The sequence below is a fragment of the Anser cygnoides genome, chromosome 17 (genome assembly GCF_040182565.1).
Source record: "Anser cygnoides isolate HZ-2024a breed goose chromosome 17, Taihu_goose_T2T_genome, whole genome shotgun sequence".
NCBI lineage: Eukaryota > Metazoa > Chordata > Aves > Anseriformes > Anatidae > Anser > Anser cygnoides.
Genome location: NC_089889.1, coordinates 8037280 through 8062009, shown reverse-complemented (window position 1 = coordinate 8062009; position 24730 = coordinate 8037280). Strand labels below are relative to the sequence as shown.

Sequence of the window (24730 nt, the reverse complement as noted above, 5' to 3'; positions counted from 1 at the left end):
TTTGCAGAATGAAACTTAAGCACTTTCTGTTGCTTATCTTCCTAAATGTGACATTGAAATCTGTGCATTAGATACGTGTGTACATTTCTTGCTCCCTCTTTTTGTTATTTTTTTGATTAAGTTGCACTTGCTCTCCGCTTGTCAAGGACTGCACTATGCTGTGTAGGCTTCATTATTTTTATCTTTTTTTGGCTACATTCTGACAGTGCTGCTATGCTAGGAGAAAATTCATTCTAAACTGATGGTTCAAATCTAGTTCAATTTAGCAGTTGAAAAAAGGTATTCAAAGATTTATGAGAAATTAATTATAGAGTTAGAGTAGCATAGAGTAGCATACTGCTAACATAGAGTTAGCAGTACCAAAAAAAAAGAAAATTAAACAGGAACTCCCTTGGAAAGAGTAAAGTCTGCATGATGTATGGGAGACTGAACTGCTCTTTTCATCCAGGAAGGTGGTCTCCACCAGTCAGAGTTGAGGAACTTGGGGATGCTGTTGGGTAGCATGGATGTTTGAAACAGGTTTTGTAGCAAAATAGAGCTCTCTCTGGAACCCTTTACTAAGGACTACAGCAACATTAAAATAGGAGTTAGATCAAATGAAAGAAAATTTGAAGATAAGGTGTATGATGTTTCCTCCTGTGTGTCTGTATCAGATGGAACAAGATGTGCAGATAAGCGGCTTGTTTATCCTGAAGGAAGAATGTAAGCTGATGAAAGAATAACATAGTCAAAATTCCAGGTCTCTGTACGTCCATAAAATATTATCTGTTTAATCAAATCCCTGTGGAGGAGGTCTCTGTGCCAGTGCCATCTTTCACCTAGTATTCTTCTGTTCACTTGCTGGCTTAAAAAAATGTCAAGCCTTTCTTTTTTCTGTTAGGAAATCTTCAGTAATACTGACCTTTTAGTGAAAGTCCTGCTCCCAATGAGGACCATGGCAAAATTCCTGCTGGTTTCAGAGGGAGCAGGATCCTTCCCAAGATCAGTGAAGGATTAAAAAAAAATAATCAACTACTAAAATATGCACCTCAATTAGCAAAGAATGTGGCCTGATTAGTAAAGTGTATGAAATTTCATCTATTAAATTCTACGGCCCCGATCAACAAAGCACACTGCACAATTGGCAATGTATCCAGAATCTCAACTACTGTACTAGTCTCCTGCCAGATCAACCAAGCATGCAGCTGAATCAGTAAATTACGCAACTGGAGCAGCAAAATATGCACTTCTGATTGGGAGGGAAGGACATGGAAATTATCAAATGTTTAAAATTGACATACAATTGGTCTGAGCATGTTACTGGTCCATGTCTGCCTTAAGAAAAGTGGAGGCAATATAGATAAACTTTATGAAGTCTCTCCAAACAACTGCTGGACAGAAAAGTACATCCCTCAGACAGCTCAGTGCCTGACAGCAGCAGCCCGGTTCTTTACCAGATGTGCTACGCATCTGGTTTCAATCCCAGCTGCCAGGTGTGGAGGTTATTTTAGTTACACTTTAATGGGATATTAAGGTCCAGGTAGGTTTTGCTTTATAGGTCACTATAAAGCACTGTATATGCACACAAGACTGTCTTTCTGGCCCAACAACCTAAACCAGTCAAGACAAATAAAGCACCTTCACAGTACCTGAAAGTTTTGCTGGCAAGAAGCTCAGTGTCTATTAATCTCTTCACTGTTTGTGAAAGTACTTTTTGCTTCAGAAGAAGAAAAATGATAGGTCTTTCCTATTTTCTTTAGATCTTGATTAATTGCTGTAGCTGCTTCCTATTGTGTTTACAATATACCTTGGCAGATATGTACTGTGCAAAAAGCTTGGATGTTTGGCCAGTTTGGAGAGTAGCTATATTCTTATATCTTGAAGCAGTAGCATTGTTTCTCCTTAACTTGTGCCTATGTGCTTAAAAATTAAAATCCAGCCACAGTACCTTGTTCTGATCTTCAGAAGATGCTCTTGCTTTGAATTATTATTTTTGTTTTATACAGAAGAGCTGTGGGACATCCTATTTTAATAAAGATATGGTTTCAGGATTTCTATAAACAGCTTTTTTCTCTCTTTTTTTTTTTTTTATGTCTGGAAGTAAACTGTGTTATACCACCTGTACTCAAGGAAGGCACGAGAATTGTTTTGTTTTATTGCACTGTTCATTTTAGTACGCAGAAGTCTGAAACACTATTGGAGTCTAAGAAATATCTGTTTTCTTTCTTTTTCTTTTTGTCTTTATTTCTTTCTATTAATTGGTACATAAAACTGGCTTGCATTGAACTTATTTAACAAATTTCTGTCTCATTTCCAGGTCAGTTCAATGAATGATCCTATTTAGTTCTTTTTCCTGTTTAAAATATTTCCTACTGAGTCCAGAGCAGTGCCCTTAAAACATAATTGATTTGGGTCATTGAACTTTTATTTTTCATGCATGTTAGTTTGCATCCCGCCACTGGTCTGACTGGTATTTCAATTAGAAAAATGCAGGCGGATTTCTCCTAGAGGCTAAAGTTCACGTGGAGTCTCTGGCAAAATAAGATTCTGGAGTATGTATCCCTGGAACTGGGCAATCATTTGTAACTTTTTTTTTTTTTTTTTAATAAATTCTCTGTCTGGCCAGAGTGTCGTAAATCTGGCTCTCTTGTTAACTTCACACTAAGCAGCAATAATGTCCACAGTGTTTCAGTCCTGATAATTCTAATTACTGAAGCACTGAAGAAGCTGAAAGCTGAGAAGATGGATGAGGCTGGCCTTGAGTCCTGCACAACACATGGGACTCTCTCTTTGTAGAGCTGAACCACAGTTCTCCTGTTTGCCAAAGCCGGTGATAGAAGAAGCAGCCAAGGTAAGAGAAGTGAGCCAGTGGCAGAAGCCTGCTGGAATGATGTGAGTAATATTTATGCTGAAGGAGGTAAAAGCGTTCTGTACCACTAGAGATGCCAGCCATCTCCTAGATGAAAACACTGAAATCTTTTTTGTTCCTTTAATATCTAAGTAGCTTGAAGCAAACAATCCTGTTGCACTGGTTTAAAAAGACCCAGTTAACAAAGTTAACAAACTTTCCTGTAGTAACCAGCAAACAATTACTCTTCCCCTTCATTTAATTCTTTGCATGACAGACCAGGAATGGTGATAAAATGTTCCTCTGTCTGTCTTTCTTCCTGCCTCCCCTTCTTCTTAAAAGAATGCGTGGCATGTTTGGTACCAGAGAGTGACTACACAGCAGTATGTAGCTAGCTAGACTAAAGCTGGTGTAGCAGCTCTTCCCTTTCCACGCTATTATTATTACTACAAGTTCAGTCCATGCACAGGTATCTCAGGTCTATCAATATTATATTATCAATATCCAGCTCGATAGTTAGATATAGATGACAACACCAGCCAAGTTTTAAGATATTTTAGGCCCTTCCTTGAGTATGAGAATTACTAAATGTAAAAAATAATCCTCTTTTACTTGTACAAATCCATGGCAGGAAGACAGTGGAGTTGGGACAGGGTCTTGCATTAATATGTAGAATGATTATACAACAGTTGAGAAGAGCCTTACTGGCAGCCTTAGTCCTTGGACTCAATGTAAGGATGTTATAACTCCTCTTAACAAGCCCTCAGCAGAAAATGGCCTTATGCTTCACTTCAGGTAGTCTTGGTCCTGTCCGGGGAAAAGGAGGTCCCAATTTTGAGAGGAGAAAAGGCTGATTTGCCTTTATTTCCTTTCTAGAATTCTTGGGGCCCTACTGAAAACCACAGAAGTCATCTTGGACTTCAGGAGGATTTAAATCAGGCCATAAGTACTGCTGATTTGGATTAGTAATGATGTACATTGAGGACAACATCTGTATTTGGGTTTGGGTGGAGTCCTTTCATGGTAGAAGAGTTGGTAATACTTCTACAGCACCTTTCATCAGAGGATTTCAGAGTTTCACAAATATCTAATTACAGAAACTATTAAATTAGATGAAATCCTTGGTCCTGGGGGAGTACAGGCAACACCATTACACTTCAGTATAAAGCAGGGGTGGGTGGTGTTCAAAGTGGCAAAACAAAAGCAAATTTGCCACATACAAGCCATAACCTGCTGTGCTATCTCATTTTCATCCACTATTCTATTCTTCTAATTTCTTTATATTAGCAGCCAGGTTGCAACATCAAACCACCTCAACAAAATGGGCTGGCCCAAGCCTCCATTCAGAACTACTGTCAGGTCTGAAGAGGGACTTTTGGATCACTGATCTCTTACTGATCTATTCCATAGTGATCGTGTTTCATTATTCTGTTAAGTAATAGCAGGACTATTAACAAGGGCCAGGTACCAAGGATGCCAGTAAGGAAAGATTCACGAATACAGGAGATCTGGGATGAAATGCCTCTAAAATTCCAACCTAATCCAAATCCCAGAGAGACGATTGTTCAGCCTTTCCAAAGTGGGTGTGCCTGCTGGAGATCCAATCCACTTATTCTGCCTAAATCCAGCCCTCTCCTGGTCTTGGTTAGTAAGTATTCTCCTGTCTTGAGTGACTAGGATTTTATTAAAGGTTGTTTTTTTCTTCTACATTTGATTTAAAATATGGAGCCTATACCATTAGACCCAAGGCCTGAAGCCCAGGCTGCCCATCCGCTTATCTTCCTGCCTGTATTACAGATCTGCATGGGTGGGCAGTTCAGGTGAATCTCAGACTTCACTATTTGAATACAAGGGCCCCAAGGAGTTTCTCATCAAGACTAACTTTAAATGCGAGCTTAGTAGGCTGAACGCTTTGATTTGCCTCTGAAATCAACAGTAACTTATTCCAGGCTTCCTGGTTGAAACTTGAATGGGGAAGAAGAAAGGATGTCTGCAAAGCAGATTTATTTGGAAAAATAAACTGCTCACTGGTTGAGACCCTATAACAACAAACCCAGTGCTTAGGTTTTCCTCTGGCTGCAGCGTCTGTTATACTTTTTTCTGTGTTCTCCCACACCGTCCCTGCTGTGCCCTCATGGTCTCTCCTTATGCGTAGGCAGTAAAATTTACAAGCATCCTGCTCTCTGAAATCCTGGCAAAGGAGGAGTCTTAGAAATTTCCCTATTCAGAGCATAAAAGAGGAGATGAATCCTGAAACAGTGAGGTGAAGATAGGTGCTGCTGTTTGTATCCCATCCAAAGACAAGTGTGTGTGTGTGTGTGTTCAGACCATAACAGACCTCTGAATGGCCAGCCTCAGCTGTAGCAAATACTTGCTTAACAACTTAGTTACAAATATTTTTTACTCCAAGTTTTTTGCATGAAAGGGAGGAGGTTTATCTTTATTTGCTTATTACGGATCACTATCCATGTCTTCTGCATAAGCCCTCTCACCTGCTAGTGACATTTAGTGAAACATCAAACCAGTTCCTAAAGATTTTCAGCATGCTAGTGGCGATATTAGCAGGTTTTAGCTTTCACATGTGGAATGTTTCCTTCTCCATATGTTTGTACAATAGGCTTCCATCACGTGGAACATCTGAAGTGTCTGGATGAAACAATAGGGTCATGCAGCTGGAAATCCAAGCACAAACAGTTTTTTTTTTCCAAAGCAACTTTACATGTATGTGTGTGGTTTTTTGTTTGCTTTTAAAGATCAGAATTTGTTTGCTGGGAAGTGGCCAGCAAAATTTGCTTGTGATTGCTTTCCAGTTCCTCATTCTCCAGTTTTTGGTACTCTCAACACAAAACAAAGCATATTTGAGCACCTAAGCTGCATATGGATTTATTTAAATCTCCCCCAAGTATTTGGGAGGTTTACATATTTAAAGTTAATTTCGGAACACTAGTTTCACAGATTGCTATGAACGCATACTTAGCTTGTTGAATGGACTTTTATATTGAACTCTGAAAGCAAACTTTTACTGCAGTGCTATAGCTTTTGTTTTGTTATAGGTTTTGTCTGGTTACCAAGCAGTTCAGACATAATCTGACCATGTTTTCTACTCTTTAATTTGAGCTGCTTTGGCCTGTTCAGTTTATAGAAAATGAAAACCAGATTGATCTTCTGGAAACTCCTTCATCACCCTGTCAGTTCCCACCAACTCTGTCGTTTACTGTTATTTTTTTTTATGGTGTGTCGTGTGCACCTTGTTAATGAGAACCTACTTTATAAGAAAAAAGACCTATGCTGACCTATTAAAGCCCTGAAGCAAATGGCCATAGCATCTTGAACTCTTTATTATACAGCGTTACTTTTATTTATGATGCTCCTCGTCATATTTGTGATCATTTGCCTGAGGCGGCACTCTAAATGATGATTCCATTTCTCTTTCTAAAGCTTTATTTTTATTTATTTATGTTTTAGATATTTGAATAAGAGTATTTTCTGAAGGAAAATAAAAGAAAACAAGAACAAGCTTTGTATGGTTATAGGATCTTATGTGATATGGTATCTTGCATTTCTATTGGAAGAACTCTATATGTCCATTGAGTGTCCAGTCACAAGAATTAGAACTTCCACTCAAGGATTAGCCTGAAAAGTCTGCATGGAAAAGCTGGTCGTTGATATGAATTCTAGCACTCCCTGGTGGATGTTATCTTACATATCATTTGCTTCCTTAACCATAAAAAATAATGTTGGGATGAGAGCAGGAAAACAACGATCAGACTGCCTTCATAATGACACATCTCACTTGCATTTGTTGCATGAACGTAGCATGATAAATTTGAGATACTAATGACAGATTTCTACCTGACATAGTTCTACCTCACAAGTGTAATAGTTGTAGTTCCCAAGGGAAGACTGCCTAGTCAAATGGGTCTTTCCAAGCACTGGATTTGCATATTTTAAATAGATTTTTCAAATAATTTCATAGAAAAGCAGCCTGGGTGTTTTCTTTTTCAGACTGAGATGAGAAGAAGGACATGAGAACATGAATTTTGCAATGTGGGGCTGCAGAGTGAGGGATGAAGAGCTCAGAATAAGACCTGGCACTCGGTTTCTAGTAAGAGCACCCAGATGTAAGAGTATTGATGAAATTAAAGGAAAAAAAAAAAAATGTCCTATGCCTTGCCCTAGGTCTCTTCCAGAGCATTTCTATCTGCATTTCACACTCCTTCCAATGTTTTATCCACTTCTTCACCTGTACTTCTCCACCTGGCATACAGCAATTACTGAGTTATCGGTAAACACCAGGGTACTCCTGTGGTAGTAACTTCAGCTTGGGAAACTGTCAAATAACAGAAGTACCTATAGTGGAAGTATATATGAAGTAGAAATACCTATATAGAGGTAGCCCTAAAAAAAATCTAAAACAAATAAAGAACTGGCTAAGGAGAGAGAACTTCGCTTAGCCAAACTTACATAGCCGTAACTTGCAAGACTTTCGTAGGTGAATCCAAATCAATCTTAATTAAAGAACTGTAAAGGGGAGAACTAAAACTTCTGCATATTTGTGATGTTGGGAAAAAGAACAAGAATCATTTTTGTTATCTTTTCAGTATCCTGAAAGTATTCTGGCAGGTTTCACCTAGGAAATTTTAGAAAACGGAGTTAGCCAGTAAGTCTCCTAAGGTCTCCACCTTAGTTGAGAGGCTTAGTTTGAGAGGGCTGTTAAGACCATGAATTTCCCTCTGCAGGAAATGTCTCTGCCTTTTGTGTCTAGAAGGCGGCAAGGACCATAGCTGGGTGATCTTATTCATTACCTTACATAAGGATCTTCAAAATGTCTGCAGAAATTTCTGCCCACCATACATAACTCCAGTGAAGGTTGGCATCTCTGGCCTAATAAGGATAAACTGCTTTTGCTTCTCATCTGAAAACCTCTCAAAAGAAGGAGAGCATCAACCTGACTTTTCTCTGGTTGCTCTGAAAGCAAGTACAAAATGTCAAGTTACAATATATGCACAGACTGCGTATACTGCTGATCATGCTATGGAAAGCTGTACTGTTCCATGGGTGATTGTTCGGAAAACAGTTCTTGTTTGTTGTGTCTCTGGGAACAAGCATTTTTTTGTAAGCAGAAAAAGGCCTTGCGTCTCTGGAGTTAAATGAGGAGGTCTGTTGTTCTCCACAGAAACTGGAGTGCGTTGCTGTGTCTGGTGGTTGCCTGAGCGCCCATGGTTTTGTGTTTTCTTTCTTTTTTTTTTTTTCTTCTCCTTTTCCCCACCTCCTGTTCTCAGAGAGGATCAAGTAGGAGGGATGGTGACCTCATGGCACAGTTATGCAATCTGCTTGAGGCCAGGTATCAAAATATGCTGCAGCTGTGAAGCTGGGACCTTGCCGTGGCTGGGGGGCCTGGGCCTCCTGCCTCTAATGAGATTGCTGACCTTCTCCTGCCACTTCTGCAGCTGCTTTGATTCACAGAGATTTGTTGTGGCAATGGCCTGCCTAATGGTTTGGCATGCTGCCGTAGGAAATGCTGCATCTCTGGGCAGGCACGAGGAGCTGGCCACTCTGACCCAGGAGCAGGTGGGGATGTCCCGAGTCCTATCATTCTCTTTCCGTCGTGACAAAGCCTACTTGCCTCTTTCCAAGCTTATGCAAACATTAACATCCTTGTCTTTTTTTTTTCCTCCCCACGAAGTGAGGAGAAGGTTGTCTGTTCTCCTGTGAAATAAAGCAGCACCTTCCAAGCAATCTTTTGCAAATTTTTAGGGCTCAGCTGCAGCAAAGTCACATATGGGAAGGATAAGACAAAATAGCATGCCTACAGTCTGAGGTACATTTGGGCCTCCAAGTCCTAAGTCTCATTCAGACTTTGCATTTTGCTGTAATTGCTGCAGTGAATTCCTGCTTCCCTCCTCTTCCCTTCTAGCAAAACTTTTTCCTTGTCTCCTGCAGCTACAGGCCTTCGTAGTTCCCTCCCCTTCCTACCTGCATGTGGGTTCTCTTCAATGTCCTGTCAGCCATTAAGAACAGTAGAAAACTTGTCGATAGGCATGAAAACAGGGCCCTGTAAAGCAGCTTGATGTGCACCAAGTAGTAATATAAGATGAGTTGGGTTCTTGGAAATGGGATTTGCAGAGTGGAAATGTCACATCCATAATCACAATCATGTGGTGGAACTGCTGTTACCCACTACTGAAATAACAGAACATCTGTTAAAAAAATGTAGTTTTGATTTTGCTTAAATCCAGCAGGTTGCACGCACTTCAAGAAATATTAGACCTTTGTTTAAAAACAGGAGTGCAACTGCTCTGTATTAAATGTATTAAAAGCAAATGTATGCTCAGCCTGGTTTCAGGGTCCTACAATTGAGGCCTGTTCAGTGCTCATTTATGTGAATTTCCTCAGGGCACAAGGCAAGAACACAGACTATGTGTGCTGGTGTATGGATTTGTGTCAGGACACGGCTACTGGGAAGGAGAGAACAAGACCCCTCACCAGACAGAATACTCTCCAAATTGAGAGCTCTTTGGGGGATCATTCCGAAAAAAGTCACCGTTGAGGACTGGAAAAAGGAGACAGGGACAACTCCTTAAATTCAAGCAAGCTACCAGCAGTTTTTTTATGCTCTGTCAATCCCATGTCCTGATCTACTGCTGCCAGGCATGCTATTTCCAAGCATCCAGAGATGCTTGAAGAGTTGCCATAATACAGGATGAGAGGTTCTCCTTTTGCTGCTGTCTCATGCTTTAAACAGCAAAGGCAATTTGACAGAGGGGAAAATGGTGATTCCAAGGCAGTTCCAGGAATTTCTGTACTGCCAGGTGGAAAAATAAGTTGATGTGCTGCTGCTGTATCTAGTTCATTCTAATGAAAGAAAATAAACCTTTAATGATAAGATGAGCTGAAAATACAAAATTATGTAGAGTGCTCATTTTATAAAACCTCCGATTAACTTTGTCCTCCACTTGGAAACAGCCCTAACATCTTTGATCTCTAGATCAGTCAGCTAGTGAAGTAAACGTGGTCACTTATAAAACTTCACTTATAAAACTGTTAGTTTAAGATCTTACTCTTGGGATAGTCTTTCCTTAGATCCTGTATCTGATGAGCATCCGAAAAGCTCAGACTTCTGTAACTTGGAAATACTGTGAGAGGAGAACTTGGTCCTTCTGCTGGGAACCACAAGAATTGTATTTCTGGTAGCTTTGCAGCTAGTTCCAACCACATCAGCAAGTAAAGACTTGTCCATATTTTGTTTCTCCCCCCTTTAGCTAGGAGTGGGGAATGATCTCTTTCCCTCTTCTTTTTTTTTTTCTTTTTTTTTTCTTTTTTCTTTTTTTTTCTTTTCCTTTTTTAAGTCCTAAATTCAATCATTTTCTTTCTGCTCTGTTCAGGCCACTTCCTATTTCATCCCAGGTGGTTGGCTCTGTTCAAATATCCAAGTGAGTCTGAGTGATCTTTAACTCAGAATGAACCTCTTGTGCTTGGAGGGGCAAGTAACTGAGATACCATACCTAGCTCTGCATGTTAAGAGCAATTGCAAGGATCGGTTGAGCCAGGGTTTTAAAGAGGTCCCTGGTGCAGAATAAAATGTGAAAGAGCTGATGAGGTAGTCTTAAAACATTTCCAACTCTTTGAAAGAAACACACATGTACATGCATGTGTGCACATTATATGTTTTTAATTTTGGAGGGGTGATGGATCCTAAATAAAGCTTCCTGGATTTTCACCCCATAAATACTATGGTGAGTTCAGATGGCTAAATTTAACTATCCAGACTGAACAGTCTTGTATTCTAAGACCGCGTCCATTTCTGTCCAACATCTAATTGCATATCTCTACATATGGTGTACAGTCGGCTGTAAGCTGACAAGATAAGGCTACTAGGCAGCCTTGGTGGGCGGGGGGGGGGGGGGGGGGCGGGACAGGACACATGACACATTAGGAGACTGTTTTATAAACAAAGCAAAAAATCTACCTGGAGAAGGGTTCTCTTTTTACTACCACCCCCCCAAAAAAAAACCACCACGTAATCAGTGATGTATCATCTATTTAGTGGGTATACTTTACAGGAAATGACAAAATATAAAAGAACCTTGTGGTCACAAGCACAGGATCATAACCAAACATTTTGACTTCAGAGTGATCTTCTTTAAGGGCCTAAGGTCTGCATAAACAAGTTCTATCCTCATCTTCACTCATTACTCTAATATTAAATCTTTCTAGTACAGCCTTCAAACAAAGACCTAAAAGCCCTTTAACTTGGATAAGGAGATAAGACACGTCTGTTCCTGAAGACACTAATAAATGCGGCAGCTCTTAAAAGTTCAGTCAGCTTGAAGTGTAGTTGATTATTCCTTCTCTGGCATTTCTAAAAAGAAGTGGAAGTGACATTTTTATGCCTAAAACTGGAAATACTTGTGAGAAATGCACAGAAGCTGAGATGTGCATAATGCATGAATGAGGGAGAAGTGGGTTATGATCTTTGCACATCTTTTCCCCACACACCTGAAACTGGGTATTCTCTATCAAGTGTGCATCTTGGCCCCTGAGGTTGTCTTAGAAATTTAGTGGCTCCACTGTATGTCTCCAGTTTGGTCTGCTGAGGTTTTCACTCTGGCTCTGTGTACACACCAAGATAACTTGATATTTCTTGGGTATGTTGTAAAAGAAAACAAACTACACTGGACAGGTCTCAAGCCAGAGAATCTGAGATTGTGCTCACAAATAACAAACATCAAGACAGGACGTCCTCCTTCCCCTTCTTTGAGATAAACACTTCAAAAATAAACAGTCTTTGGGACTATGCAGGCAGGACAGCGTCCTCCAGAATGCTGTGAACAGCAGCTCCTCATAACCAGCATTAACATGAATGAAGAAAATGTATCACCACTGCACTCAGGGCTTCAACAAAAGCTATGAACACAAATGGGCTGAGGGTTTCCCTAACCAGGACCTTGCATCACTTTGTCTCCTCTTCAGCAGGGCATACGTCTTTACAAGCTAAACTGCACAGCCGTGTCACCTTCTCCTACCAGCTACATGTAACAGCAACCTCCCCACATTCTCTCTGGGCTCCCAGCACCACCTCACGCCTGAAGCATTCCTCTCTTGGAGGCAGGCCAGAGAAGCTTGAAAAACTGAGCCTTGCCTGCTTCTAGTGGTTTGGGCAGAGGCCGCTACCCATCACTGAAGAGCTCTTGTGGGCAAGCTGCCACATTCGTGGCTTTTTGCAAGACCCTCCTGCCTGGTAATCACCTATCCATTCCTCACACCTTAAGATTTCCTCTGGCAAGCCACTGTATTTCATGTATCAGTACATTAACCATTGCCAATCACACCCCTTTGTATGCTTGAAAACTGCAACCCTTGCTGCCTGCCAAAAAAAATGTTCCTCTGAATAGGTCCCTTCTGAACCCACGTGAGTTTGATGTGCGTCTCATCAACAAACTCAGCGGCTTATCTTCTGAACAGATAAAAAATTGGAAAAATAAATAAATCCCCACCCTTTTCATAATTGGCCTAATTGGTGTAGGCATATATCAACTGTTGCTTTTTAAAAAAACAACCTACCATTAGCAAAGATTAAAAAATGTGCCAAATTTTTTGCATGCCTCTGTCAAAAGCCTGTGAATTTATAACTTGCTGCGGAAGGGAACATCTGTGTTTAATTGATGAAATTCAGCCTTCATAATGGATGATGTAAATGAACTAAACAGTTTTGTCAGTAATTCAGTTGTGGATTATAAACTCATCAGAAATCCTCCCCCCCTCTCCCTTGCAGATCTGTCTTGCATTTCCTGTCCCTTGTGTATTTTTTTTTTCCTGTTCTCCAAACAAATCTTGAAGGTTTTCAGTCTCCCAAGCCGTAATAAATGAAAAATTGCCCTATTGCCATGACCTTTCAGCCATATTTCTGGAATGCATGTGTTGCACAAATCCACCATCCCTAGGTCTGCGGACACAGGATACCTGTTGGGATTCAACTAAATATTGCTGCTGACTGGCAACCACGTGTCTCGCAGGTGAACAAAAAGCATCTGAGCCTGACACTGAGGCTCCATGGACATGCACAGAGTCTCCAAATGATGACAGATTCAAGTGAAAATGAAGGCAGGAATTCGAACGTCTCTTGAGAGTGGGGGCGAGGGATTTATAGCAATGCACTTACCCATTCAACACTTCGTTGATTAATCACACGAGATCCACTGAGCTGATGGCTGCTGCTTTTGGGTGTTAACAAAGTCTTCTGGTAGTAGAGGTGGGGCTGTGAATGCTTCCAACTGCCTTCTCAGTATCTGAAAAAAGACAACTAGGTCAGTTCACATATTTCTCAAAATAAAATCTCAACCCTCAATCACTGCTAATTAAGGAAGTTTGGGCTGATGTGTAATCCTCCTACAGCCATGAGTACCTTTCAATAGCAGCAGTTCTGGTGCACATTCTGGCTCCAAAACTGGGTACTTCTTTTAAATGAAAAGTTAGACATTATTTGTTGGGTCTTGATATACAAATATTTAAGAGTGAGCTCAAGAGACAGAACAAAGACATGTCTGCACTGCTACTCCATGAGAGAAGGAAGTCACAGGGAAGCCCTCTTTCTTCTTAGTGTAGGAGTAACCCTCTCTAACCCTCTCCCTAACAGAAGAAAGGGTATAATCACTGGAAATCATCTAGTTTTCAGTAAAATCCCCCACACAACAACAAAAGTATCTGTAATTCTAAACTAAATTAGGAAGTGAAACTAAATGTTAGGATTCATATCCTCCTAAATTGATAAAGTTTTGCTGTTCTCAGCTGGATTTTTACCATGAATTAACTAATTTAGATCAGAACAACAACAACAAATTACCTCCTAGAGGAAAGATCTGTAAATTTCTCTTTACCTATTTTGGCATTACATGCTGTGGGGCACCTAAAGCATTCACAGAAAATAATATGATCTGGGTGCATGAATATGGTTTCTTTTCCACTTGAGACTTCAAGCCATAGTCCAGGTGCCTTAAGTTAGAAGCCCGTAGTTTATTCCACTATAATTAGCACAACCTTTGATTTAAGTGACACTTTTAAAAGTCAAAGATTGGATTTCAATCTGTAGTATGGAAAACAATTTCTACCCACTTTGCTGTTTTGGTCCTTTTTTATTGCCACCCTGACATCTACCCTGAAATTACTCTGAATATGAAAAGCACCTGCTGGAAAACAAAGTTCATGCCTTGCAGAACAGGTCTGGCTTTTTGTTTTTACTTAAGGGCTTTTAACATTTGGCATTGCATTTTTTTTTCTTTCCATTTCAATATGGGCCAAAGGAAAGGAGCATGAGAAAAAAAATTGAGTATTTTGATCTTTGTGGCTTTATATGGACTTCATAAGCTTTGTTTGTTCTACTGCCAAACTTCCTTTGTGTTTAAATAGATAACAGACCAAGACGACTAATCATTTCCAATAATAATAATAAAAAAGAAAAACAAACCCCCAAAGCCTTCCCTTTCTCTTCCAATTAATGCTAGTAAACACGTGACCCTAGATAAGGCTTGTGACCTAAGTACTTCTGACTTATTATTTCTCCTTTTCAAAAACAATTGCCCAAGGCAGAGACAGGGCTCTTTGCTCTCCAAATTTATGAAAGAATCTTGAAAAAAGGCTCTGAGAGCATCTTTGGGAGAAGGTCATTGTAAACATGATACGCGGAAAACAGCCTCATACACCTTTAGAGAACAAGCAAAGTGGTAGGTAGCACAACCATTTACGGAGAGTCCTCTTTGGACTGTGAAGACTATTTATGGAGAAAGAAGAAATAACATATTTCACATTGGACTATCACTGTTACACAAAATGCATGTTGATTGCTAGTTTGCTAGTGAGAGCTGGTATCTGCTATCACTATTTTGAGAGGCTTTGCATTTGAAGTACAATTTACCCAATAACAACCACCCAAATTTTACTGCTTATTGAAGTAAATAAGACAATGTCTTTGAAACAGAGGATGAGTTGGTTGCATGAATCATGCGTAATAATCACTGCAAGGGCCTTTTTACATTTGAAAAAATGGTTTTGTAATGAAAATAACACAGAGTTCAAGATACTGTGGTGACAGTTTTTCTTTAGCTTCTTAAGATTTTGAACATACAACAAGCCATTTAGGATGACACATTTGTGCAGTGAAAAAATTGTATGTCAGCAAGTAATGTATTCAGTAATCAATAACATGGGAACACCTCTTAGCCAAAAGCAGAAATTGATGCTATTATGATCAGTAATAGAAAAAGGAATGGAAATTAATTACTTATCTAGATTACATTTCTGCAGAGGTTGATTATTCCATATACACTTGCACGGTCTTTAAGAATGGCTGTCCATATGAGAGATAAATGCTCTAAATGTGAAAGTAGAAGACAGACTTTTATGAGCTTAATGAATTCCCATTTCTTGAGGCTCTTATACCAGTCACTAACGGGGAAGGATAGGACCTTCAGTAGGTCTAAGAGGCTGCATCCTGTATATTGTCTCTGGCAAGATGTAAGCTTATTTGTTTAATTTCCTAGGTATATTATTCCTGTGGTGCAGTTGTGGAATCGATGGAAAGAGGCCTGATTTTATCACCAGGTTTTCCAAACAACTACCACCCAGGGACACACTGCGTTTGGCAATTTTTCATTCCCATGAGAACCCATCTCATCTTGGAAATTTTTGACTTTGACATTTTTGAAAGCTCTAGTGAAACTCCACCCTCCTGGGATGGCTTTTCAGCCCCTGCTGTAACGGAAAGTAAGGACATGCCCCCTCCTGAGGAAAACCTGGACTTCGCTCTCCATACCACAGAATCCTCTCTCCAGACCTGGATGTCGAAGGTGGCTCAGAATCTGAGCAGCACAGGAGATCAGTCAAAAGAGCTTTCTGGTCACCTGGAACAATTTCCAGGAGCTGCCTCAAAGAAAGATGAAGCCAAACAAGCATCTGAAGAAAACCAGTCTAAACAGATGAAGGAACCCAAAGGGATCACCAAGACCCAAACAGAAGAACTGCCATTCTCTGTGGCGAGTGGTGCCACGATGCAGAGACAAAATATCAGTGACCAAGAAACAGAGGAAGATTTGAAAGGCAAAATTTTGCTTGCCCGCCTAGCTGCTAGTGAGAGAGATGAAGTTTTGGGAGAGAGCTGGACTCTCCCCACGACAGTACTGCCAGTGGAAATCTCCTCCAGCCCACAGTCAGCAGTGGATGTCTGTCCTCATGATGTATTGTATGTTTCTGATCTCATCACTTTTTCGTCTCGCTTCTGTGGACCAAATTCACCTTTAAACAAGACCATGGTCTTTGGTTCATCTCTGGAAATGGTTGAGGTTATCATGGAGCTAATTACCACCACTGACCGGGGACGAGGTTTTGCAATGCTCTTTGAATACAAGAACATCACTGAACCCAACACTGTAGATGCTGTGAGGCAGGAAAGAAAGGAAAACATGATGATGCTGGCAATTTTAACAGGGACCGTCTTCTTCACACTGGCTTTGCTCTCTGCCCTCTGCATAGCTTGCAGGTAAGATGATGCATGTCTGAGCCTTTGAAGCATGTGACATTATCTGTACATGATGGGAAAGACCAGAAAACAAATATACATTTCCTTTGCTCTTCTAATGCTTGCTGTCCTTTAAGTACATTAGTGCGTGGCTACAGAGGAAATCAAAGCCAGATTCTATTCCTGCCACATGCTCCACAGTTTTCTTTCCCAGATCTACAGCTCCACTGCCTCCAATCTATTTTATTTTTCCTGCAGAAACACCTGGAAAGTGAGGACTTTCTTGGTCATTATTTGCTTTTGCTACTTGTTTCTCAGTTTTGGGACACTAGGTGCATTGGGGACAAATGCAGAACAGAGATCACCTTTTCCTGAGTATCCCAAGCAGGCCAAGCACTGCACATTAACACTCTGCAGAAAAGTAAATAGCAACTAAAATACTTCCACTTGGAATTAACATGTGGTTACCTACATTAACTAGCATTTTCCAATTGGAAGCAAATTTTATTCAAGCGACTCTGAGACTTTGAAATTCTAATGCACCTCATGAGGTAAGCAGTTACCTACACATCCCAGTCACTGCTAGGGGAAGAGCCACGAGCTGTGCTGTGGTATCTGTGCCTGTCCACAAAGGTCATCTGAAATGACTTGGCCAAGTGAGCTTAAGGTTAGCTTGGGTGGCTGGTTTCCAGGTCCTGATGCTAACCAGTTAAACAGCTAAAACCAGCCAGTGATGAAAGCAGTCCTCTCCAGTCAATTGCTTTTATTTGTTTTCTCCTGATATATCTATCAGGAGAAAGCTTCTCCACCCCCCCAGCATGTTTGCATTTTTCTTACTAACTCTAGTGAAAACATTTCTGTAAAAACATTGCCTTTTTTCTTCTCCTTCCAACAAGTTCAAAACAAAGCACAAGCTCCCCAGGTTTTTGTCAAAACAAACAGTATTTTTTCAAATATTTTGACTGCAATGGAAGCATCAGGCAAACTGAAACAAATACTGCCCCTTGTAGGGCTCAGCAGAGCCCTGTGGGCTCTGGAGTGCCAGGAGTGCCTGGGTATTAGTAATAGCGTTTGTTTCACAGTGACAGCATTCAACTGGTCTGTCCCCTCTTCCTGTATCCTCTACCTCAAGTATTTTGGATCCTCCAACACAAAAGTTCTCAGGATGGCCCAGCAACGTCTAGTAGCTGAGGTTGGTTTGATAAAGGAAATTTGTTTTCCTTGTCCTTTTGGAGGCTGCATTTCTAGCTGTGCTGAATAAATACAAAATATAGGCCATCACTGTACTGAGAATGAGAAAATGTGGGCAAGGTGGTGGAGCTTAAATATAATCTCCCTTGCTGTATATAGAAATTCCTGCTTTCAGGGTCTGGGCTTTTCATAGTTGCAAGAGTTAAACTTGCATGTGTTACATCTAACTAACCTTTTTCCTTTTTAAAGAGCTTGCAGAATACTAATTTAGACCACAATTTTTTTGCTAGCTCTAAAGGAAAACGTCTGGTGGAAAATGTCTTCCAGATACTAAATACTTCATTTTTATACCCTTGCCAAACTTCAAAAGCGGCAGAAACATGCTGCCTTTGCTATGGCAGCAGTCTTGCTAATACACATGTTGAGTAGGCTGTTCTTGCTCCATTTTCCCTATTTAATTTCACTGCAGCTATCCATGAAGCTGAGTATTATTCAAACCAAAGTAAATCAATGTGAGATTCCACTGTCTGTAATTTGTGCTGTGCAGTCTGCTCAGAAAGTCAGGGCATGCTGCTCACATGTACGATTTGGCTTTTTGCTTCTCAGATATTTACAAAACATAGTAATGTTCTATAGTTGACTGACAGAGAAAACAATGCTTCCCCCCCAAATGTTATATGTTCTGGTCACTGAGGACATCTTGGAAAAAAAAAAAAAAAAAAGTAAGGAAAATATCTGTCAGATATTGACTGTATATAGAGAGAACTATCCCTAGTCCTTTAGTCTCGTGAAAGGCTCTTTGCTATGCCAGCTCCCTGTTCCCTGCACAGTATTCCAGGGAGGCCTTGATTACTTTTATTTCTTGTTAGACTTAAACCCTGTGAGATCTGTGGTGTGGAAGCAATGCCATGACCTGTGCTGAACACGTCACTTAGGCTGCACTGGAAAATTCTTTTTCGCTCTTTCCTGCCCTAACTGCTTTAAGGATATTTGTCTCTGGCCCCAGCACCACTGGCGCTGGTTGGAGCTCGCCTACACTTTCCAGCTGTGGAGGTTTTGTTTTTTTTTTCTAAAAACAAAGTTTAGAATAAGACTGCAGAGACCATTAAGCACATCTAACCTTCTTTCAGTTTGAGACCACCAAACTCTATTTTATGCTTCTTGCCCTAAATAGGGGCTTGAAATCAGGTGTCAGGAGTGTTTTAGCCATAGCTTGTCCTCATTGCCAAAAATGTCAAGACTGCAAGGGGTGGGCTGAGGGAAGAAGTGAAGATGCTTTAATAACACAACACATTCAGAAATGCGACCGGCTCTCTGAGGCATGACAGTACTTACCCTGGCTGGAATATGCCATTGCAAAGGAGATGCCAAGAGTAACCCACAGGCTCTTTGCCCCGTAAACTTGCCTTTCACTTCTCTTCGTGCTCTGCTTGCTCCTCTGGTTCCACATTGGCATTTAGCTGCGATTCTACCATTTCTATCTGCTGCTCTTGCTCAGCTAAAAGTAGCAGGGGGTTAGCTTTGCCAGGGTTAGAAATGGCCCAGGCCAGGCTTGGCAACTACTGCCACTCTGATGCACCAAGTCGTCAGCAGTGTCTGCTCAGGCTCATTGCATTCAGCCAGGGCAAAGCTCTCTGGGGAAACTCCAAGTCTCCGCCACACTGCAGCTTTTGTTTGCTGTTTGGGGAGGAAATGAAAGCTTCAGTTGTTAGTTGGCCAATAATTCTAATTACTTTTGGCCATGAGGCCTGGCTCAAGCAATGGGGTATTTTTTATTTTCTTTCCCAAGCCCCAAAAACAAGAGACACATCTACCTTATTTAATTTTAATCCTGTCCAGCGCAGCCAGACTTTTGCTCAATGGTTGCAATCCATGGATTGCAACTGCATATTACATCTGCATAGCCTGCCAGTGACCTGTTTCCAATTACAACCCGTCTACACGTACAGCTATTTCATCACGTTGTCATGCGCTGCCATTTCACTCCATACAAGCTGCCCTGCCTGCAGCCTGGTCTTCACCTGGGGATGGAACTTCTCCTTCCTCCTACGACACCCTCCTAGAGGATCCTAGTCACTTCTGGGCTAAAACCAGAGCTTTTCTCTGCCATCCTCATACTAAGTACAACCCAGAAACCCTAACCTGCCTGTTTGTAGATGTGTCCTCTGCTCCTGTCTCTCTACAAGAGGCTAGTTTAGTTAGAAACATAAGATGGCTGGACATAGGAGGAGCTGCCTGCGGGTGAGCACAGGGCAATTTTCTCAAAGCTTTCAACAGACTTAAATTTTTGGTTTACTTGGGAAGGTTTAAGCAGCTTTTAAAAAATGCACCTTCTTTTAAATGATGAAAACTGCTATATTTGCACATTGGGTATTTTATATGCATGAGCTATGCACTGATCTAAATCACGGATCTACTTGGTGGCCAGGCACTGCAGCATGCCATGGGAGGTGCAGTGCAGCTGGAGAGAGAACTAAAGACCACTGGCTCAAGTCTTGCAAATTAGAGCATCTCTCCAGGCACTTTAGCTGCAGCTCTGAATAGAAAGAAAAAAAATCTCAAGTTTCCACCAGAACTTTTTGTTGGCCTAATCTAGAAATCCTTAGCCTTGGTGTGCGTTAGTTTTTGACAGTAAATCAAACCGTTTGTTGGAAATAAGACACTCAATACCCAAAGCACGATAAAGGAAGAAGTTAGATAGGGGATATTTCAAGCAGTTACACTTTGCTATCCTAATTTAAACCTTGGGAGGAACAGGACTCTTCCCTCTCCTGTTCTCCCTTCTTCTACTGTCCTTGCACAGAAAACTGATATTTTCTGGAAAACTGGCAACACCTTACTGTCCCTCTGGTTCATTCTGCCAAACTGCAGTGTGGCTTTCAAGGTAGCTATGGTGCCTGCTAAATATTGTAAAGCACATTTATAAAAAATGGAAAAGAACCAGATCGGTGTAAGATATTGACATTTCTTAGTGCAGAACTTGCACTGTTTATCCTAGTTTATCAATTGTCAGCTGCTGAGACTTTTATAATGGATATTTCATCTTTTCAGCTTTGTCCCAGCGAATATGAATATCTTATAAATGGGACATCTGTATATAGGACTCAGAGGAACACATTTTCAGTCATGTTTCCAAGGATTTGAGCATCTTGTTTGTCACATTAAGAGTTCAAATAAACTCGGAAGTGAGACCATCCAGTTTACTAACAAGTCTGGGTTGACAAGGCCCGGTGTTCAGTGCAGAAGAAATATGTGCTAATTTATTTATTTTTCTTAAAAGAGAACATTCCCTTTTTGGTCTTCAGTCCTTAGGTGGTAATATTTCAATAAATGTTTGTAACACACCAGTTGTTTGAAACAAGAATATTTATGATTCTGAGATTTGAGTAAATGGGCTTTAGCAGGAAAGAGTAGGAATATGGTAAGAGAAGAAAATATGAACGTGATATGGAAAAAGCAGGAAACTGCACGTAGTTCTCACACCATCTACCTGAATGCCTTGACCACTATGCTAATTCATTATTTTGGGTCATGTTTTACTCAGTCTCTCCTGCTTAAATAGTTCTGGTGGCTAATAAGAACTTCTGGTGTGTGTGTGCATGTGTGTGTGTGGGGGGGCATATTTACATATGCATGTTCTACTCATGAGTATTTCCTGCTTGGCTTGATCTTGATCTTCCAATTAGGAAACAACACTTCTCAGAAATCTCTCGCTGCTCCCTCTCCCCAAACCACTGAGTTAAGGCAGCCCTGCATACCGTGGCAAAGCCCATGTGGCAGCTGATGTGATCTTGCTTCCTGGAGTAACAGCTATCCATCTGGAGTCCTTCTGAATTAAAGTCTGAAGTGCAGACTTGCTCTCCTCTTTCTGTAGTCTCCTCCGTATTCATTAGGAATAGTCCTGGCGACACATCATGCTTTTTTTCCCCTCTATCATTTCACTTGCCAGTCAATAACCATTTTTTAAAGAGTTCCAATGATATGGTGAAGAAATGAAACCTTATGCCTGAAATGGAGCAGATGCTGACTCCTGGCGAGACTCATCAAGTGGCCTCTTAGCCCCCAAGTCTTAGAGAGAAGCAATAATGAAATGGTGCCTGAAATCTTGACTTCAGCACATCATTTAAAAGACACCACCACAAACCTTGTATGGAAGCCAGCAAGAGGAAATATGCCAGCCAACAGCACAGTTAGTAAGGAAAAATAGTAACACAGGTCACATCATATATTAACACTCCTGTGTGTTTCTGCACTGTCCCATGAAGAACTGCTGTACACCAAAATAAAATATACTTGCTTCAGTCATGATTGTGTTCAGCCTGTCTTCATGACATGTTTACATCTTACTCATCCAAAATGTAAATAACACTAGTTGTTTCATAATGTTGGATTTAGTAAAACTTAAAAAAAAAATAAAAATTGTTAAGAATTGTTTCCCTTCATCCCAACAGGCACATTTAGCTGGTAACCATCTGCCATAGCAGTTTCCATTAATAAAATGGTCATACAGATGAACATTTTATGTTCTCTGCTTGCTAAATATAATCCAGCATGCAATACCAACTACGCAGATGAAATACTCTGTATAACAGGATAAGAACAATGTCACTGCTCAGACCAAAGGAAGGATTTCAGTTCTGCTATTTAGTTACTGACATCAAAGAACAGACTGTGGGGGGAAGGCCAGTAAGACTTTGAAGAGGTCTGAACTCTGTTCCCATTTTTGTGGTGATCATGGGGAGAAGACAGATTCTTCTCCTCTTCAGCAGACTTTCCACTACATGAGCATATCAGTCTTTCCCCCGGCCTACAGGCCTTGAGCCTTGGCAAGTGTTTTGGATGCTCCTGTAGGCCGAACAGCTTGTAACCTGCTAGGCCACCCTTGCAGGAAGAGCACAGCCGAGACCTTCCCTTCTCTGGGTTTAACTCACTTGTGGGCTTCTTGTTGTTGTTGCTGTCTCTCCTTTTCAGGCAGAGAACGTGCCCCAAAAGGAGCTCATCCAACGCATGCAGTGACCAGGAGGTTAGTGCTAATGGCTTCAGCAATTTCTGTTTCTCTCTTTCATATTGGCTGTTGCACTGTTTATCTGACGATGTTTACTGGGGCATGTTCTGAGTTGTAGAACGGGATCCAGAACTCCGCCGTTGATATCAATGAGCTCCAGCTCGTGGTGCCAAGTCGGGAGAATGAAAACAACAACCACTCTGTCAGCCGGGAGCAGGCGGGTAAGTGCGGCGCACCGGCAGGGGCGGGTCAGGGCACCCTGTAGGCCTCGGCCTGCTAATCAGACCATTTCTTCCTTGCCATCCTCCTCCCCGTCTCGCCCAGGCACAGCTGGAGAGCTACTTCACAGCAGAAAGGCTTTGTTGTGGGAATATCCCTTGCTGCTCTCCCCCCTCACTGGTAGGGCAATTGCCCTGGCAAGGAACACACACAGGCACAGCTCCGGGACACCGCCAGCAGAAGCTGTCATAGCACAGAGCATTGCAGAGGCACTGCATTAGCAACGCTAATGTGTCTGCTTCAGGCTGCTACAACCACAGCTTATAATCATCCACGAACTATGGAAGACTTTCATCTGCCCTGTGTCTAACCTTGTCTGGATAAGGATGGGTTTTACAATGCTTACATTGGCTTTGAACAACTTTGACTCCCGGAGCTAAATTTTTCTGCAGGGCATTATGGATGAGACTGCTTTAGATGACATTTACCTCACAGTGTGTTTCCAGAACAAGAACAGGGAGTCCTCCAGCCAAGCTGCAGATATTGTCACTTGTTGAAATCTTGAGTCACAACACATGAATCCTGTAAGCGCACCTTTTGGTCGGATGCCAACAAGGAGCCACTTCATGGCGCACATGGTGCACTGCAACACACCATCAGTTTCCCACTAAACCATCAGCTTTTATACACAGTTCTCACGTGGATATCTTCCTAAAAAGCTATTTCTGTTCTACCAAGAGTCATTAAGAAGGTTATGGCCAGAAGCCAGAGCTCTCCTGGCCTGGGCCTAAAGTACAGACCTTGCAGATGCAAACACGCACATACACCTATGGCAATGCCTGGAACATAGGGCTGCCTGAGGGAGCAGCATCGCCAGGGCTCAAGCAAAAAGGACTTGTAAACACTTGTGACAAAAATCAAAGTTCACTATTAATAGGAATGAGTAACAACAAATAAAGAACGAGTTAAGAAACTCTGCAAGTTTCTGATCTGCAGAAAAACCTTATGCATTTAGTATGGGGGATTTCAGTTTGGATCTGGCTTTATTAGACAGCAAACCCAAGGGTGTTTCTTTCTTTCCCTCACCCACTACCATTTGTTTTGTTTTTAAAGGCTTGTAGTTTCAGGAAAGCAAACTGTTGGCCTGTGTTTTGTTCTGACTAGTGCAACAGCCAGACACGGGTCTAGTTTATCTGGGGAGAGAAGCAAAGGTGAGGGAGGAGGGATTATCATAGATAAGTCGGGAACAGATGTTTTGGACTCTCCCAAGCAGTCTTTATGGATTTTCTTTTCTCAGTCACTTCCTGCGGAGGCAGCATAGAACGGTCTCCACAGGATACTGACCCAGATGTGCCCTCTTCCACCTCCGCAGTGACCACTGAGACAGGGAGCGATGAAGTGTTTATTATTTCTGCTGGACCTGGAGCCAGTGGGCTGAGCTTTACCACCTACAGAATACAGGTAGGAATGCTCTTGGGCATCTCTAGAAGCCCAACAAGCCACAGGATGTCCTTCTTGAAAAGCACTTGTCATATCCCTTCACTTAACACTTCTTGCTTGCAGAAATGGTAGTGAACTAACCAGGCAGTTCTCCTGACCATCAGGCTGAGCTGCTTTGAACTTATGTGGGCTGTGATCCCTCAAGCCAGCATCTTCCCAGCTTAGATAAGATCAAATTCAGAAGTCTACCTTGGACCTTATAGGTGACAATGCAATGGTCTGCCAGTGGACTGTAGGACCAGTCCACACAATACTGTCACAGTTTATGGAACAAAAGCAGCCAGTACCCCTACACTTGATTAGCATATTGGCCAGGGGGTCAGGCTAGTCAGAATTTTCCTACACTATTGCAAGTCACATGCTAAAGCTTCCCCTCCAGTCAACTGCACTGATTAACACACACACATACACAGAAGAAAATCTAGTGTCTTCCCTTGCCCAAGCACATTACCTTCTGAGGAGCAGGGCACGTGAACTG

At 41.4% G+C, this 24730-nt stretch overlaps 1 protein-coding gene across 4 annotated transcripts in view; it reads left to right on the top strand.

Annotated features, from left to right (window-relative positions):
- Window positions 1-24730, top strand: part of LOC106031230 (uncharacterized) — a 32704-nt gene that overhangs the window by 1775 nt on the left and 6199 nt on the right. Inside the window, exons 2-6 of one of the 4 annotated variants that reach the window (XM_066979124.1) lie at window positions 6833-6932; window positions 15364-16358; window positions 22500-22551; window positions 22652-22754; window positions 24050-24213. In XM_066979124.1, the coding sequence (XP_066835225.1) occupies window positions 6861-6932; window positions 15364-16358; window positions 22500-22551; window positions 22652-22754; window positions 24050-24213 (1386 nt within the window). In that variant the 5' untranslated portion in view covers window positions 6833-6860. The remainder of the gene's footprint in view (window positions 1-6832; window positions 6933-15363; window positions 16359-22499; window positions 22552-22651; window positions 22755-24049; window positions 24214-24730) is intronic. The other 3 variants (XM_066979125.1, XM_066979123.1, XM_066979126.1) reach the window with 3 other exon arrangements.